The following is a 17,316-nucleotide window of genomic DNA, read 5'->3' on the forward strand; positions in this document are numbered from 1 at the left end:
GTTCATATAAAAATCCTGTAAAGGATGATTTCTGTAGGTCTGTGTATACTACCAGCTTTGAAAGTGTGTTTTGCTGCATACCTTTGACACCTGCCTGAATGTATTCATTTTTATCCCTGACGTGTAACTGTTATTACAAAAAGACTCAAATTATGACTGAAACATATAAAAGTAAACTGAAATTAACCAATTTTCAACAAAAAAAACTAACAAGTTGTAAAAACTAATTAAAGCTGAGTAAAATAAAAATTTTGACAGAAAAACTAAATAAAAATTAAAATTGCAAAATTATTAAAACCCTGGTCTGAGCACACCTGTTTCACTGGGTTATCAGAAAGTCTTTCGATAATTCAAGCATAAACGGGTCCGGTCTGGTCCGACAGGACCAGGATCAATTGGGATTCAGCTCAGACCTGCCTGGACCCGCCTCCATTGGGATGCTGCAGCTTCAGAAGTTTTTTATGTTGTACAACAAAGTTTTGTGGAGGTTTGTTCAGCTTAATGAGGCGTCACTAATCCTCCTCCTGCACACACCAGCTATCGGTTTGGGCTGGAGGTCCTTTCAGATTCCTAATTAGGTTCCCCAGTTCTCCTCTTTAGGTCCATTGTTGCTGAGAGTCACCTTGGGTCAGCTGTTATTAGGGTTGTTTAGCTCCTCCTGACGGAGCGGGAGGAGCTCTGAGGAGGATTATAGACTCCAGGGTTGACTTAAGTCTGCTGCTGCATGGCCGAATGTGATCTGGTTCCATAATGCGGGATGCGATGATGCTCCAAGTCATCCTGGTTTAATGCCTCTGCTTGAGGAGGGGGTCAGCAGCCCTGGTTCTAATCAGTTAGTAGTCTGGACCAGAACAATCCTGGATCTCTTGGATGAAACATCAAACCATATTTTATTTAAAAAGTAAAAAGCTGTTGTTTCACTTTCATTTATTTGGTGAAAAATGAGGAAATGAAACTGATTTAGGTAGAAAAACATTTATTGTTTCTAAAAATCAGGTTATTTTTCTTATTAATAGGACCTGCCCAGAAAACACGAGGATACTTCAGGGGCAGGTCCTATTGTTCTTCACTGGACAACACGCTCGGCTTATTGTTTATTTACTTCTTCAGCCAAAGAAACTGTGGCTGGAACAGAAAGGTGCACCCATGCACGTTACCCTAAAACAACCAGATATGTGATGTCCCATTTCTCAGCGTGTTGAGTTACCGTGCCAACGCTATTAGGAAAAACTATCCCAAACAACCTCATTGGAAAACAAAGCTGAATCACCCAAATCCTTGATCAACCTCGTGGCCTTTGAGCCTAGAAATGTCCATGGGCATGTGATTCGCTAGTGTATCAGCACTTGAACCGAGACACGTTTAAAACAGGTCACAAGACATTAGACTCACATGTTGAAACTGATTTTTATGTATTTACAGTTCTGTTAAAATTACAGGTTACATTCAGGAACATTTTGGCTCAATCTGTCAAAGTTTAGTATAATTATAAATCTGGCCGTGGCTCTGGTTTACGTATGGAGGAGACGCCGTGCACTTATTCCAGATATATGTTCTTCAGTCCTGTGTGGTTCGTAGTTGTTGTTTTTGTTGATAGTTATTATTAGTAGAAATTGTTGTTGTTGTTGTTGTTGTTAATAAACAGTCTGTTTGCAGGCAGCAGCAGCCGTTCAGAGCGGGGGGGCCTGTCTGGGACCAGCAGAACCCGAACCGCGGAGGTTACCAGCAGCACTACGCGCAGTGGCCCAACCGGCGTGAGGATCGCCGTGACAACCGGGATCCGCATCAGCAGGTAAAACCGAGTTCCCAGAATCAGACTAGTCTTCCAGGAATAATGAAGTTCCGTTGGTAGAGCCTTTGGGTTCTAGACACAGAACCCTTTAGTCTGTAATGGTGAAGGAATCATTTCCTTTATTAAATAAAAAAGATTTCAGTGAAATAAAAGCAGGAAGAAAAGTTGTAGTTTTATGACCTGGAATGTTGCGATTCCTTTTTGGAGCCAGGTAATCCACCATGTCTTTCCTAAAGCGGGTTCAGAACCATTCAGGATCGTTTGACTTGAATTTCATATATTTTCTAAAAATATTTTTTCCAAATTTTCTGATTCAGTGGGTGAAAAAAAATTATTTTTCCTTTTTTGTGTCTGAATTTTTAATTTCATTAACATGTGACCTGATGCCTGTCTGCGACCTCTGACCTCCAGTTTAAACCTCTTTTGTTTTTGTTTCAGGCCTTCTCCAGAAGCTACCCTCCCCCACCTCCATCCAGGCGCTACAACTGGAACTAAACCGGGTCTTGTAGCAGAACCCAGATGTTCTGAACTGGTTTCTGAGAGAAAATTCTCCAAGTGGATCAATTTGAATGAAACCAGTGAACTAAAATTATAATTCGGTTTAACAGGTTTTTATCAAACTTTATCTTTTATTCAATAGTAAAGAAAACATTAGTTTAATGTTACTGCTGAAACTCCAATAAACATTTTTCTGACATTAAATATTGAGTTTTCTTTCTGTTAAACATCCAGAACAAAAGCAGGATTTATCAGAACCAACCTGAAACCTTTTGTTGGACCCGCACTTATTTTGAAAACCTGAAATAAAATAATGAAAATCCGGGTCCAGGTTCCGGTTCTGGTCTTTGGGTCTGAGTGGTTTAAACCCGTCCGCGGTGCTACCAGGTTCGGCCAAACAGCAGACTGGACCCGAGCGCACCGCCCGTTAAATCCATCAGAGCCGCGTCTGTCTGCGTCATGCTGATCTGAGCCTGCGGTCCCACCGGGGGACCCGGAGACATGTCCTCCATGCCCTCCGCGGTGGACGACGAGTTCTGCTGCGGCACGGCCTCCGCCAAGCTGCTCTGTCGGTTCCCGGTCCGGTTGCAGTCTTTGGCTGTCTTGGAGAGCACCGGGGACCCGGAGGCCTTGTCCTTGACCTGCCGCTTCAGCTTGTAGCGGTGGTTCTGGAACCAGATCTTGACCTGGTTCGGGGTGAGGTGGATCAGGCCGGCCAGGTGCTCCCTCTCCGGGGCAGACAGGTACTTCTGCTGCTTGAAGCGCCGCTCCAGCTCCAGAACCTGGGCCTGTGAGAACAGCACGCGCCGCTTCCTCCGCGGAACCATGGACTTGGTACCGGAGTCCATCCCACCGGAACCGCCCATGAACCTGGAGACTTAGAGAGAACAGTCAGTTTGTCTGAAAATCTGAATTTAAAAAATCCGGATTTATTTATAAATGTTTAAAAAAAATCAAACGAAAGTTTAAAATAAAAGAAAACTCAAACGAATAAAAACAAATAGGAAATAAAATCAACGTCAGAACCAGAAAGATTATTGGGCCCAAAATTGAATAAAGTCACTTAATAAAACAAAATCTAAACGAAGCGGCTCGTTTGTTCTACAAAGTTCTGGTTCTGCTCCTACATAAACTTGGACCGGAACCGTTTCTTACTCGCCGGGTATCTGCTCTCCGGTCCCCCGTACCAGGCCGCTCTGCCGCTCCGCACCGTTTCATAGGGCGGCAGCTCTCCCACGGTCCCGAAACCGCTCCCGGTGAACGGTGGGAGGGTGGCACAGGCCCCTCCGGGTCCCAGCGCTGCAGCGGAGGAGGAGGAGGACAGGTGGTGGTGGTGGTGCATCCCGCACTGAGAGACCTGTTGTGTCCGGTAGGCGCACATCGGGGACCCGAGGCTGCCGGAACCGGGCTCCATCCCTCCGAACCTGCGATAACTGTCCTCTATTGGGCTCAGGATATCTGTGACTGAGAACGGTGTGGACTTTGGGCTGAAGGACATGGTGCGCCACCCCCCACCCCCTAGCCTTGGTTCGGTTCGGTTTGGTCAGCTGCTGGATGCCGTTGCGCGTCTCCTCTCCTGTTCCCTTTGAGGAGACCGGTGGGCCTTCTCCCACCGGACCCAGGGGGGCGGGGCAGGATGACGGACCTAATGGTTCCGACCCGCTCCACTGCGGCTGGCTCCAATTGTTCAAAGTTTGTTTAAAAGATCCGAGTCAGCAGGTGGTGAAAATAATACTTAAATTTATCAATTATTTTTATACGAGCTTTTATTGTTGTAAACGTGAGAGTTCGGACGGGTTTGGTTCTGAGCGCTCGGGAGTTCGGGCTTAAATGGGTTTTGTCTTGATTGAACCGAACCCTTCCTGTGGTTCGGAGCATGAGGTTAATTTGTTTCAGTAAATAGTCCTAGCCCAGAACATGAACATGTTTCGATTTCATTTTTAAATTAGATTTAGTTTTGTTTCTGATTTTGAAACAGAAAATGTTAATAAAACAAACTAAATAAATTGTGATTTGGAGCTACATAAATAAACTTGAATGAATAAAATAAACTGCCCTTGTTTTTTAACGAAATAATGAATAAAAAAATACAGTTGGGCTAATTTACTTTAATTCTGGTCGAGTCGTTTTTATTATTTATCTGATGTTTTATTAAAACTTTCTCCAGAAAGTTCTGATGCTGCACATCAGAATTATGTTAACATTAGCTGATTCGATGATCTCTCTCTCTCTCTCTCTCTCTCTCTCTCTCTCTCTCTCTCTCTCTCTCTCTCTCTCTCTCTCTCTCTCTCTCTCTCTCTCTCTCTCTCTCTCGCTCTCTCTGTTTGTCTGTCTGTGTGTCTGTCTGTGTGCGTCTCGATGAGGATCTGTTCCAAAGTGAATCAAAGCAGAAACTGGACGGGGAGAGAAAGGATGAGACGGGTTTGAATAAAACAGATTGGGGTTCTGGTTGCATAGCTTTCTCCAGAATTATTTTTTTATATAACTGGCTCAAGAACAGTCACTGTGTTCTCATTAGGGAATATTTCTTGTGTTTTTAAAGCCACAGTGTGTAATATCTTTACTTGTTAATGATCAAATTCTGTGTATCTGTAAACAAACTTGTCCTTTTTTCATTACTAACTCTCCCCAAAATCTGTTCTAAATATTCATATTAGCTTAACATTTCAGAAAAATTTCAGTCAGGTTTTAAGCCCCGTCATAGCACTGAAAGTGCTCTTTCAAGAGTTTTTAATGGCTTTCTTTTAATTGCTGATTCTGGCCAGTCAGCAGCTTTGGTTTTACTTGATCTGTTGGCTGCTTTTGACACCGTTGATCACGGTCATGCGTTGGTCTCTGAGGTGCTGTTCTCCAGTGGTTTAAATCCTACCTTCACAAGAGGTCATTTTCCGTTAATCTGGGACCTTTTACCTCGAAAACAAAACCTCTGACATGTGGGGTGCCTCAGGGCTCCATTTTGGGTCCAGCACTTTTTTCCTTATATATGCTCCCCTTAGGCTCTATTTTTGAGAAATATAAAATTACTTTTCACTGTTTCGCTGATGACCTTCAGATCTATTTGCCACTTAGTGATGCCAGGTCAATTGGCTTCCTGTCTCTTACAGGATCCATTTCAAAATTTTACTTTTTGTTTTTAAATCCCTTCATGGCCTGGCCCCAGTTTACATCTCTGAGCTGCTGTCCGTTACATCCCTGCCAGAACCATGAGGTCCAGCTCTCAAGCTCTTTTAACAGTTCCAAAAACCCGACACAAGACTCGCGGTGACAGAGCTTTCTCTGTGGTTGGTCCCGAAATGTGGAACAAGCTGCCACTCAACATCAGGACCACACAGAATCTAGAGCATTTTAAATTCCTTCTTAAGACGCATTTTTTTAATTTGACTTTTAATGCAGGTTGACTTGAGCATCCTAATAGTTTTTAACAGTTTTTATTATAGATTGTGACTGTTGTGTGCTCATCTTATTTTAGGTTTTTATCGTTGATTTGTTTTACCTTGTACAGTGCTTTGGGTGTAGCTTTGCTGCTGTAAATGCGCTCTATAAATAAAATTGACCTTGACCTTGAAGTTTTAAATGTTTTATATACATAATCTGTGGTTGATGCTTCATAGTCGTGCACCATCTTGAAATACTGTAGCCTATCAGGGACATACAAGATATAATGCGTTGTGTTTTGTGTCTGTGCTTTGACACGAAACAGGGTATCCGTGGGTCCTTAAAAGAAAAGTTGCTTTTCCAAATTTAAGGACTTAAAAATCTTTAAAAATGACAGTCCTTAAGTACAGTTTCCAAAGGTCTTAAATTACCAAAGACCCAATAAACAAGGTCCTTTTATTTCTATAAAATTTTCGTGAATTTCAAGTTAGTGTTCAGCATTTTTTGTGTATGACATTGGCGTAAGCGGAACCGTACACATTCAGTTGCTTGTGAAATGGGGCTATTTTTAGATGAGCACATTAGCTGGTTAAGCTAGTGGGAGATTGTGCCATGGGGAAGTGCAAGTTTATTGGTAACTGGATGGCTAATCCCACGTTCGCGACGTGGTTAGCACCTGTTCCTGTTTACAACTCTCACACATTCTCAGGCTGGTGGGGATGAGCTACATTGTAGGCACAACTGCCCTGGGGCACACTGACAGAGGCGAGGTCTGCCATCCACTGGTGTCACCAGTCCCTCCAAACACCACCAGCAGGCAAGGTGGTTTAAGTGTCTTGCCAAAGGACACAACAGGAGCATTCTCTGGTGAGAGGCGGGGATCAAACCTGTACCCTTGTGATCACTGGTGTAACGAAACACGTGGTCAAATTTTTCTCGTACAATTGACCAGAAAGGAACCTTTCATTTTAGACAGAAAAACACCATCTGTTTGGCCCCAAATCCAAAACAAGGTTCTGCCAGTTCTTGTTACTACAAAGAAGCCAAAACATCTTTGTTTTAATGAGAGTAAAACTGAGATAATAGTTTTTAGCCCCAGTATAAATATTGCCTCTGGTCTAGACGTTGACCTCTCTTTGTTGGCCTCCTTTAAGAAATACCTAGTTAGTAATCTAGTAATCTAGGTGTGAAGTTGGACGCATCACTAAAGCTGGATGCTCATATTAACAGTGTAGTTCGCTGCTGTTTTTTCCATCTCCGCTGCATATCCAGGATTAAGCCGATAGTGTCACTGGCTCACCTGGAGATGGTAGTCCATGGTTTTATCACCTCTGGATTAGATTACTGCAACTCCCTCTACTCTGGAGTTAGCAAGACTGCCCTAGCTCAGCTCCAAACGGTACAAAATGCTGCAGCTAGATTCCTGACTGGCACCAGGAGGCATGAACACATCACACCAATTTTGGCTCATCTGCATTGGCTTTCGGTCTCCTTTAGAGTTGAGCTCAAAGTACTCATGTTTGTCTGCAAGTCACTATAGGGCCGTACACCATCATACCTCTCTGATTCAATCACCCTGTACACTCCATTGCATGCTTTGAGGTCATCACAGCTGGAGTTGTTGGTCGTTCCACGTGTGCGGTGCTCGACCAGAGATGGCAGGGCTTTCTCGGTCTGGGCCCCCAAATTTTGGAAAGACCTTCCATTAGAGATCAGATAAGCACCCTCTCTGCCAGTTGTTAAGAGCAGGTTGAAAAGCCACTTTTACACCATGGTGAGACATGACTAGCCTTCTTTTAGTCATTCTTATCTTGTCTTTTAACTAACATCTTTATTGCTTTAATCCATTTTGTTTTATTTTAGTCACTGCTTGGTTACTGTTTTACTTCTTATATATTTGTTGTGTGTACAACACTTTGGTTCAATCTCTCATTGATGGAAAGCGCTTTATAAATAAAGATGATGATGATGATGATGATGATGATATATATATATGCTCCCACTTGGTAAAATGACTAGACAGCATGGGATAAACTTCCACTGTTATGCTGATGATACTCAGTTATATCTATCCATTAACCCTGATGAACCTAATCGGTTAGTAACATTACAGGCTTGTCTTGAAGACATAAAAAATTGGATGACTCAAAACCTTTTGCTTTTAAATCAAGACTGAAGTTCTCATCTTTGGACCCAAAATTCAGAAAAGGAAAGTGCTTAGTCAATCACCTGACCTGAATGGCATTAAATTAGTCTCTGAGACCAAAGTAAGTAACCTTGGTGTAATATTCAACCTGGAAATGACATTCAAATCCCACGTTAAACAGGTTTGTAGGATTTCTTTTTTCCACCTTCAGAATATTGCTAAGATTAGAAGCATCCTTTCCAGGAGTGATGCTGAAAAACTAGTTCATGCATTTATTACATCAAGACTGGATTACTGTAATTCATTACTCTCAGGAAGTCCACAGAATGAAGTTAAAAGTCTTCCACTTGTCCAAAATGCTGCAGCTAGAGTTCTGATGAGAATTAAAAAGAGCGATCATATCTCTCCTGTCTTAGCTTCCCTACATTGGCTGCCTGTTAAATTCAGAATAGATTTTAAGATCCTTCTTCTCACATATAAAGCTCTCAGTTATCAAGCCCCATCATACATCAGTGACCTGATTGTTCCATATGTTCCTAGCCGAGCACTTCGCTCTCAGACTGCAGGTTTACTGGTGGTTCCCAGAATATCTAAAAATAGGATGGGACACAGATCTTTTAGTTATCAGGCTCCTCTCTTGTGCAACCAACTCCCAGCTTTAGTCCGTGAGGCAGACACCTTGTCTACTTTTAAGACTAGGCTTAAAACATTTTTATTTGATAAGGTCTATGGTTAAAATCTGATGTTAGCCTAGATCTGGACAAGTTGGGTAGTAGAGGGAGGTGGAGTGTACAGTTGGTAAAGACGGCTGTCCCTTGCCCAGCCTCCAATGTGCCTCAGTCTAAAACGCTAGGTTATCCAGAGTTATCTCTGTAGTTATGCTGCTGTAGGCTTAGACTGCTGGAGGACACACTGACCACTTTCCACACTCGACTACTTTCTTCTGCAATCTGCTCTTTAACTGTATTATTTCCTGGTATTTCAGCTGTTAACTTTATTTTTTCTCTAAGTGTTTTTCTCCCCAGAAGAAGCTACAAAGATGTTCTGCTGAGCTGTGGTGGCCTCATGGAGGGGGCCATCGGCTAGCACACTGCTGCTAGCCACTTAATCATTCTCTCTCTCCTGATAATAACATTTTACTTTCTTTTACATTGAATGTGCTACCACTAGTTCACCTGTTTAATTATAGATTCACTAGGATAAATACAATAAAGTTTATCTCTCACCAAATAGAATATTTACTAAGAAATCACATTGTAACCATAGAAACACTACTTTGTGTGTGTGTGTGTGTGTGTGTGTGTGTGTGTGTGTGTGTGTGTGTGTGTGTGTGTGTGTGTGTGTGCGTGTGCGTGCGTGCGTGTGTGTGTGTGTGTGTGTGCGTGTGTGTGTGCCTACCTGCCTGCTCTGTCTTCTCCTTCCCCAGTGAGTTGTGGAGGATGGCTGCTTATACTGAGCCAGGATCCTCTGGAGGTTTCTTCCTGTTAAAAGGGAGTTTTCCTCTCCACTTTCGCTAAATGCTTGCTTGGTATAAGGATTGCTGTATAGATTCTGACACTAGTCAGTGACTCGATGCAATTTGCTGGGTTCCTTATATAGGAAACTATTTTCTGATTGGCTTGAAGATAGGGGCCTCATTTATCAAGCATGCTTACGCACAATACGGGGTCAGAAAACTCTGTAAGCAACTTTCCACGCAAACTTTGGGATTTATGAAAAAAACTTTGCGGAAAAATGTGCTCAACTTTAAGTTGACTAAGGACCTGGCTTTCGCACATGTTGGACATGGAGAGCACCTGCAGTGCTGCAGCTGAGAAGGATACAATTATGAAATCCTGCAGCATTATCACTTGTACTGCTTCGTGTCAAACAGAACAAGACCCCCCACCCCCCCACCCCCCACCTACACACACACACACACACACACACACACACACACACACAGCCTGAAGCCAGAATACAGAATGCAGAAATCAGCAGGGGGACAGATTGAGACAGAATGTCATGCGTCTGTGACAGTGTGTGTCCTATCACTGTGACTGATTGATCATGTGTCCTGGCTGCTTGAACAAGAGAGATCTCCGTTTGGCTGACTGGTTAGTGCACGTGACTTTCAACCTGGAGTCTGGGTTTCGAATCGTGATTGGATCTTTTTTTATCCGCCACAGATCTCTCTGAAGAACACAACATTGGCGGCTTCAGCAACGCTGTGCCACTCCGTGGACTTTCTCTTATTTGTTTTGCAAAAGCACTTCCTTTCATTTCTCCACCTCAACCACATGTACCTGAATTGTGAAATAGCCCTGCCTTGATCTGCAGTCGTGATCGAAATGCTGCAACAAGCCGGCTTATGTACCGTAAATCCTCTAATACAGGCCTGGGCCTGTATTTGACTCAAGCTCATCAAGCTCCGGGCCTTTATTGGAAGGAGGGCCAGTATTAGAGGCAGGCCTCTATTTCTATTTGAGCAAAATGAACTAATGGTTCGCTGGAGTTTTTGACAATTAAAATTGCGCCCACATTTTCAAAGTTAAACACATCTCTTTTAACAACGGTAGTTTCTGCTTCAGCCATCTCCCCCCTCCCCCTGCGCAAACTCACTGATGCGCCTGCAGCCTCTCAGAGTTCCTGCTGCTCTAAACATTAAAATAATTATTTCATTTTCTGTTCCTCACTTCTGATTACCTTCATTGGTGTCTGTTTGTTGCAACAACCAGGTACAAAAACAAACTTGTTTTTATTTGACTATTTTTCTGTCCTGTCTGTTTATTATCTTCCTGCATCTCCTCTCAATCCTAAAGAGAAACTGCTACATGGCTTCATATATATTCACCTTATGAGTTACCTTTGAACTGCAGTTCTAAAAGATCTACCTACCGCAAAAACAGCGGAGTGCTCGCTGCTTGCCGGCCGCATCAGTGATCGGTGCGTCACCGGATGACAAGGTGAAGCGCCCCGCTCCACAGCGAAACGCATCAGGCGCAAATAAAAGACAGAAAACATTAAAGGAAATGAACCGACATGAACGATCGCGTGTTAAATTAGTTTTTGAGGTGGCGACACCTGATTTGATAATGTTACTGTGGCCGTGCTCAGGACGCAGATCTACCGACCGCAAAAACAGCGGAGTGCTCCCTGCTTGGCAAATAAAAGACAGAAAACATTAAAGGAAATGAACCGACATGAACGATCGCGTGTCAGTACCGACGCTCTGGCACAGCGCGTTGCCCCCCCGAGCGCAGGAGCTTGTCACCTGCTGATAGCAGGCTGCTGTCTTTTCCGAGGGCTGCATCTTGCCGGTCATTATCACATGACAGCGACTAGTCGATGACAGGCATAAAAAGTCCCTATAGTGAAGTCGACTAGTTCATACAACCCCTATTGCTCCCCAGTGTTCTGCAGCGCACGTTCTCTTTGAACTTGATATCAAATTTTCGCCTCCTCTTCGTCTCCGCACGGTTAAAGTTACCCTCGCGGTCTATCACTGGCAAATCAAAAGTGAGACGATGACACAACCGCCCCCGACTCCGACACCGGCCAAAATATGAGACCCGGTCGTTAATTGAATACAGACCTGTATTAGAGGATTTACAGTATATGCATGTGATCCACAAGGCACTTTGCATTGACCATTTATGGCAGTAAGTGGACGTGGTGAGGGTGGGATGTGACTAAAATGCAGCTGAGAAACATTCTCGTTAGTCTCGGATTTATGAAGCGGAGATTGCGTGCAGCTGTGCGTACTCCATGTTTGATAGATCACAAACCTACTTGGCGTAAGTAGGTTTGCTGAGCTTAAGTACGGTTTTAGTAAGGATTCTATGCAATGTTTGATAAATGAGACCCCTGGCCGTTATTGGAATGTTTATTACGTGAAGTACCTTGAGACGACTCTTGTCGTGATTTGGCGCCATATAAATAAACTTGAATTGAACAGCCTATGGTGAGAGACACTGGAGTCATGGAAACTATGGTTTCTATGGTTCACCCTGCTTTAATGGTTGAAGAGGAACTCCAGATTTAGTTTCAGCTTTGCTGCTGTTTGCTTCGAAATTACTTTCTCCTTTTGAAGCATTTCCAAAAGTTCCCAATGGTTCTGTTTAATGACCTGTTAGAAGCAGCTGGTGTTTGCTGCCACCAGCTGGCCGCTTTGTGTACAAGATATGTCTGTTTTAGTAGAACTCTACTTTGATGAAATGACAAAAACGTGAAATACAGTTTGCTGTAATTTTAGTGATTCAGGTTGAGGTAAACTCACGTATATCCTCCAAAAACACAAGTTAAATAAATAAATAATATGCAAACTCCACACATGTAGACCACGGCTGGGTTTACAATCTGCAACCTTCTTGCTGTGAGGCATGCAGTCGCTACAAAGTGTTCCAACTTGCTGCAGGTTCCAGAGTGAATGAATAAAACGTTTCAAAAATCTAATTATAATAAAAAACAAAACCCAACCTTCTTCATTTTGGTCTAACTTTTGCAGGTCCAAGAAGTCTGTGGTGGTGTTCTCGAATCTCCATTGCCATGTTGGGTCCCCTCTGAGGATAGTTGAATTTGAATTGAATTGAATTTGAATTTATGCAGTCAAAACATAATAATAATATAATCAAAAAAACATTACATTACATTACATTTAAAGTGACTGAAAAAGCTCAGGGCGAAGCAAAATTCTTATATTTATGCCTGACCTTTTAAACAAATTAATCTACCCCTTTAACACAAATCTGTACAATTTAAGCAAAATAGAAGAGAAATATACACCATTTAGTCAAATAAGTTCACAATACTCTTACATTTACAACACAACTTATAAACTCTTGTAACCTTCAAAAATTATCTTCAAAACCATCCTTTTAAACAACAAAAATGTACCACAAGTTCTTACATTTACACCATAATTTAACCCCCACCACAGATATACATTTCCTTTTAACTTCTTTTTTTTTTTGCCAAAGGAACAATAAATTTATTAACATCTCTAAAATCATACTTAGTTTCTACACAAGAAAAAAATGTTTGTATACTTTGTGGAAGTAACTTTAATTTAGCTTTATACATTATTTGCATTATTTTATAGTAAACTAAATCATTAACTTTCATAACATGTGCTTTTAAAAACAATGGATGTGTATGTGCCAAATAATCTGCCTTATTAATAATAAGTATTGCACATTTTTGTAAGAGAACTATTGCACTAACTAACGTTTGATCAGTCAGCCCCCAGACTTCCACACAGTATGAAATAGGTAGTATGAGTGAACAATAAATGATATGTAACGCTGCATAATTCAACATATGTCTTGATTTGTATAGTATGGTTATAATCTTAGAAAGTTTTCCTTTAATGTAATAAACATGCTGTCTCCATTTCATTTTATGATCAATAACCACCCCCAAAAATTTAATTTCTGTCACCCTTTCAATTTCAACATTCCATATTTTAAAGTTAATTTCTCTGTCAAGTTCCTTTTGATTACCAAATATCATGAATTTAGTCTTTCTTAAATTGAGTGATAGTTTATCAATATCCAACCAAGTCTTAAGGATTCCCAATTCTTTTTTATTAAGGGCAAATGTTTCTGTAAATTATTACCTGAACAACAAAAATTTGTATCATCTGCAAAAATTACAAATTTCAGTAAAGTAGTGACCTTACAAATATCATTAATGTAAAGTAAAAAAAACAAAGTTTTTGTCCAAGAACAGATCCCTGGGGAACACCACAAGTAACCTTCCTAAATTTTGAGTTTGTTTTATTGATGTCTACATATTGCTTCCTATTGTCCAAACAACTCCTCAACCATGAATAAGCCACTCCTCTTAATCCATACTTCTCCATTTTTTTAAATAATATACTGTGATCAATAGTATCAAATGCTTTTTGCAAATGAATAAAAATCCCAACAAAATACTCATAATTTTCCCTGGTTTCTATTATTTTTTCTACTATTTCCATAATTGCATATGCAGTTGTTCTTTTGGCTCCTGCACACTAACATAGAGTATCTGTGAATCAACTCGCTTTTAAATTTCTGTTTAAACCAGGAGTGGGGAACCCTGGTCCTCGAGGGCCGGTATCCTGCATATCTTTGCTCCAACTCTTCTGATTCAGTGATTGATTCACATGTTCTGCAGCTTTTCAGGCCCTGCAGAAGCTTGTTAATCACCTGCTATTGAAATCAGGTGGGATGATGCAGGGCTGAAACAAAAATATGCTGGATAGCGGCCCTTGATGGACCAGGGTTCCCCACCCCTGGTTTAAATGAAACAATCAAAAATTAATTTTTGGTTCTGTTGACAAATATCTGGGCCTTGGACCTGCTTGCTTAGTATGAGGATTGCGGTAAAGACTCTGACACTAGTCAGTGACTCGATGCAACCGGCTGGGTTCCTTAGATAGGAAACTTTTTATTGATTGGTTTGATGACCTGACCTGTATTAGAATGTTTACTGTGTGAAGGTCCTTGAGACGACTGGTTGTGATTTGGCACTTTATAAATAAACTTGAATTGAATTGACCTGTTTACCTCTGGCTGCTCTTTTATCTTAACAGATCCTGGATGTTTTCTAAAACAGCAGGAACCAAGCAGAACCTTTTAAGCTTGGATGACGTCACTGCTGGATTTCTTCCCCATGTTTGTTTTGAAGTTCATTAAAATGCTTTTGTTTTTTTAAATGAAGAAATGACAGAAGCGGACCAGAACCCTAATCGAGTCAGAGGCAAGCCCCGCCCTATATTACTACCCTAGACCCTTGCCCGACATGTTCTGGTTCTGGTGAAGTGGCGTCATTCTTCACTGACAAAGTGGCAGCTATAAGCAAACAGTTTACTCAACTGGCCACTCCTGAACATTCGCTACCACAAACTCTTTCTAGCCCAACCATCTCAAGCCCTACTGCTTCATTTTCCTCTTTTTCCCCTCTCACTGAGAACTGTGTGTCCAAGCTTCTCACGTGCAGCCGCCCCACTACATGCCCACTTGACCCCATTCTGACTAAGCTGCTCCAAGCCATTACTCCTACAGTAGCTGCAGCAGTCACACGTGAGCAACGCTTCACTGGCATCCGGTACATTTCCCACCTCTCTCAAGCATGCTTAGGTTAAACCGCTGCTAAAAAAAAAACCATCTCTTCCTCCAAATCATGTGGAGAACTACCGACCTATCTCTCTCCTCCCTTTTCTGTCCAAAATCATTGAAAGGGTGGCTTTCAATCAGATCACAGAATACCTCTCACCAAACTGTCTGCTTGACCCTTACCAATCTTGGTTCAAAAAGGGCCACTCCACTGAAACTGCTCTGTTAGCAGTGACGGAATCCTTAAAAGATGCTAGAGCGACTGCCAAATCCTCAGTGCTTATCCTGCTCGACTTATCGGCTGCATTTCACACTGTCAACCATGGCTTCCTTTTGTCCACACTCCCTAGCATGAGCATCACAGAGAAAGCACACGCCTGGTTTGAATCATACCTCACAGGATGATCATTCAGTGCATCTTGGCATGGACAATCCTCTACCGTGCACCATCTTGCCGCAGGAGTCCCCCAGGGCTCAGTACTAGGACCTCTTCTCTTTGCCATATACACCACCTCACTGGGTGAGATCATTCGATCACATGGCTTCTCTTACCACTGCTATGCAGATGACACCCAGCTCTATTTGTCATTTCCACCGGACGACCACACAGTCTCTGCACAAATATCAAACTGTCTCTCTAACATATGAAAATGGATGAAATCCCACCATCTGCAACTCAGCCTCTCTAAAACTGAACTACCTGTCTTCCCAGCTAAACCATCCATACAGCACAATATCTCAATCCAAAATGACTTCCTATCTCTGGCTCCTTCAAAGGCAGTTCGAAATCTGAGTGTTGTGATTGATGAACACCTGACCTTTAAAGATCAAGTTGCCTCTGTTGCTCGTTCATGCCGCTTTGCGCTGTATAACATACGAAAGATCAGACCATACCTAACACAACATGCCACCCAGCTCCTGGTGCAATCTGCTGTCATCTCCCGCCTCGATTACTGCAATGCCCTTCTACCTGGTCTTCCAGCCTGGAGTGTGAGACCTCTTCAAATGGTCCAGAACGCAGCGGCGCATCTGGTCTTCAATCAACCAAAAAAAGCACACGTCACCCCTCTGTTCATTGAGCTCCACTGGCTACCGCTAGCAGCACGCATCAAATTCAAATTGCTAACACTAGCATACAAAAGTCCGAGATGGTATGGCTCCCATCTACCTGAATCCTCTTGCAAAGGCTTACGTCTCGGTCCGGCTGCTCCGGTCATCACAGGATGGTCGGCTAGCAGTGCCTACACCACGCTCAGGACAATCCAGACTCTTCTCATGCATCGTTCCACAAATGTGGAATGGCCTTCCAAGCACTACCAGAACCGCGGCTTCCTTTACAATTTTCAAGAAACTCCTGAAGACCCTGCTCTTCAGAGAGCATCTTCTAAACTAGCACCCTCCCTGCACCCGTCCCCCCCTCTCTACTGTCCACTCCTTTTTCCCTCCTCTCCATGATTGATGTCAAGTTTTTGTTGTTATTGTTGTTGTTAGCCTCAAGGGCAATATGCCAATTATCACTTGTAAGTCGCTTTGGACAAAAATGTCTGCTAAATACATAAACATAAACCCAGCAGCATGGGCCAGTTGTAGAAATAATTAAAGGCAAAAGAAGGAACTGCTAGAAGTTAAAAATTTAAATAGATTGGTTTTGTCACAGAACCGACTGAACCTCTCCTATTTACTGGAGCTGGTTCTGGTTTTAGATCCGAATGAGTTTGAGTCCTTAAGATCATGAGATTTGTCATTTTACTTTTTTCTTATCTTTTTTTAAACCATCAGAAATATCATACACACTTTTTGGTTCTGGTTTTGTTTTGTAACTAAAATCCTAAAGAAAAATGTTTAAAAGGTTTTTTATTTTATTATTAAATTTTTATTTGAAGTTCAGTTGGGTCACAGGGGTTCAGACATGGTTCTGAAACAGACAAAAATAACTGGAGCCAGCCCAAGGCATACGCGAACTAAGCGACTGCTTATGTTTTAATAAATTTAAATATCAACTAAATAGTATTTCACATGAAAAAAATATCTGTATAGTTTTCTATAGTGTCATTTTATTTTATTTTGTAGTGCAGCACTCTTTACACATTTCAAATTTTAAGAGCAAAAGATAGTAAAACTAAAGTTTTGAATTCAGTGTAGCTGAATTAATATACCACACTTAAATAACAGTCTACATTTTAAAATACAAGTTAGAGCGTTTTGTTGGTTTGCTGCTTCAAATCTTGAAATCAATATCCACTAAAACACAAAAGTTTGATGTAAGTTAATTACAAACATGCTAATCTAACACAAATGGTGCAGCCATAGGAACGGTGAATTGTCTGGTGGTGACTTGTTGCCCCCCCCCCCCCCCCCCCCCCCCCGCCAGGGGAAACCTAGGGCCCCACAAAGGCTTGGGCCAGCCCTCAAAATAACAGAAAATA

At 42.0% G+C, this 17,316-nt stretch overlaps 2 protein-coding genes across 2 annotated transcripts in view; one reads left to right on the top strand and one right to left on the bottom strand.

Moving 5' to 3' along the window:
* Positions 1–2,494, top strand: part of xrn2 (5'-3' exoribonuclease 2) — a 64,106-nt gene extending 61,612 nt beyond the window's left edge. The window contains exons 31-32 of the mRNA XM_070548852.1: positions 1,657–1,792; positions 2,231–2,494. Of these exons, the coding sequence (XP_070404953.1) occupies positions 1,657–1,792; positions 2,231–2,287 (193 nt within the window). The 3' untranslated portion in view covers positions 2,288–2,494. The remainder of the gene's footprint in view (positions 1–1,656; positions 1,793–2,230) is intronic.
* Positions 2,495–2,532: 38 nt separating this feature from the next.
* nkx2.4b (NK2 homeobox 4b) lies at positions 2,533–3,882 on the bottom strand. Its single transcript, XM_070548853.1, has 2 exons — positions 3,446–3,882; positions 2,533–3,167 (listed from the first exon to the last, which is right to left on the bottom strand). The coding sequence occupies exons 1-2, from the start codon at positions 3,786–3,788 to the stop codon at positions 2,671–2,673; spliced, it is 840 nt and encodes a 279-aa protein (XP_070404954.1). The 5' UTR covers positions 3,789–3,882; the 3' UTR covers positions 2,533–2,670.
* Between the last annotated feature and the right edge of the window lie 13,434 nt (positions 3,883–17,316).

Source organism: Nothobranchius furzeri, chromosome 2 (genome assembly GCF_043380555.1).
Source record: "Nothobranchius furzeri strain GRZ-AD chromosome 2, NfurGRZ-RIMD1, whole genome shotgun sequence".
NCBI lineage: Eukaryota > Metazoa > Chordata > Actinopteri > Cyprinodontiformes > Nothobranchiidae > Nothobranchius > Nothobranchius furzeri.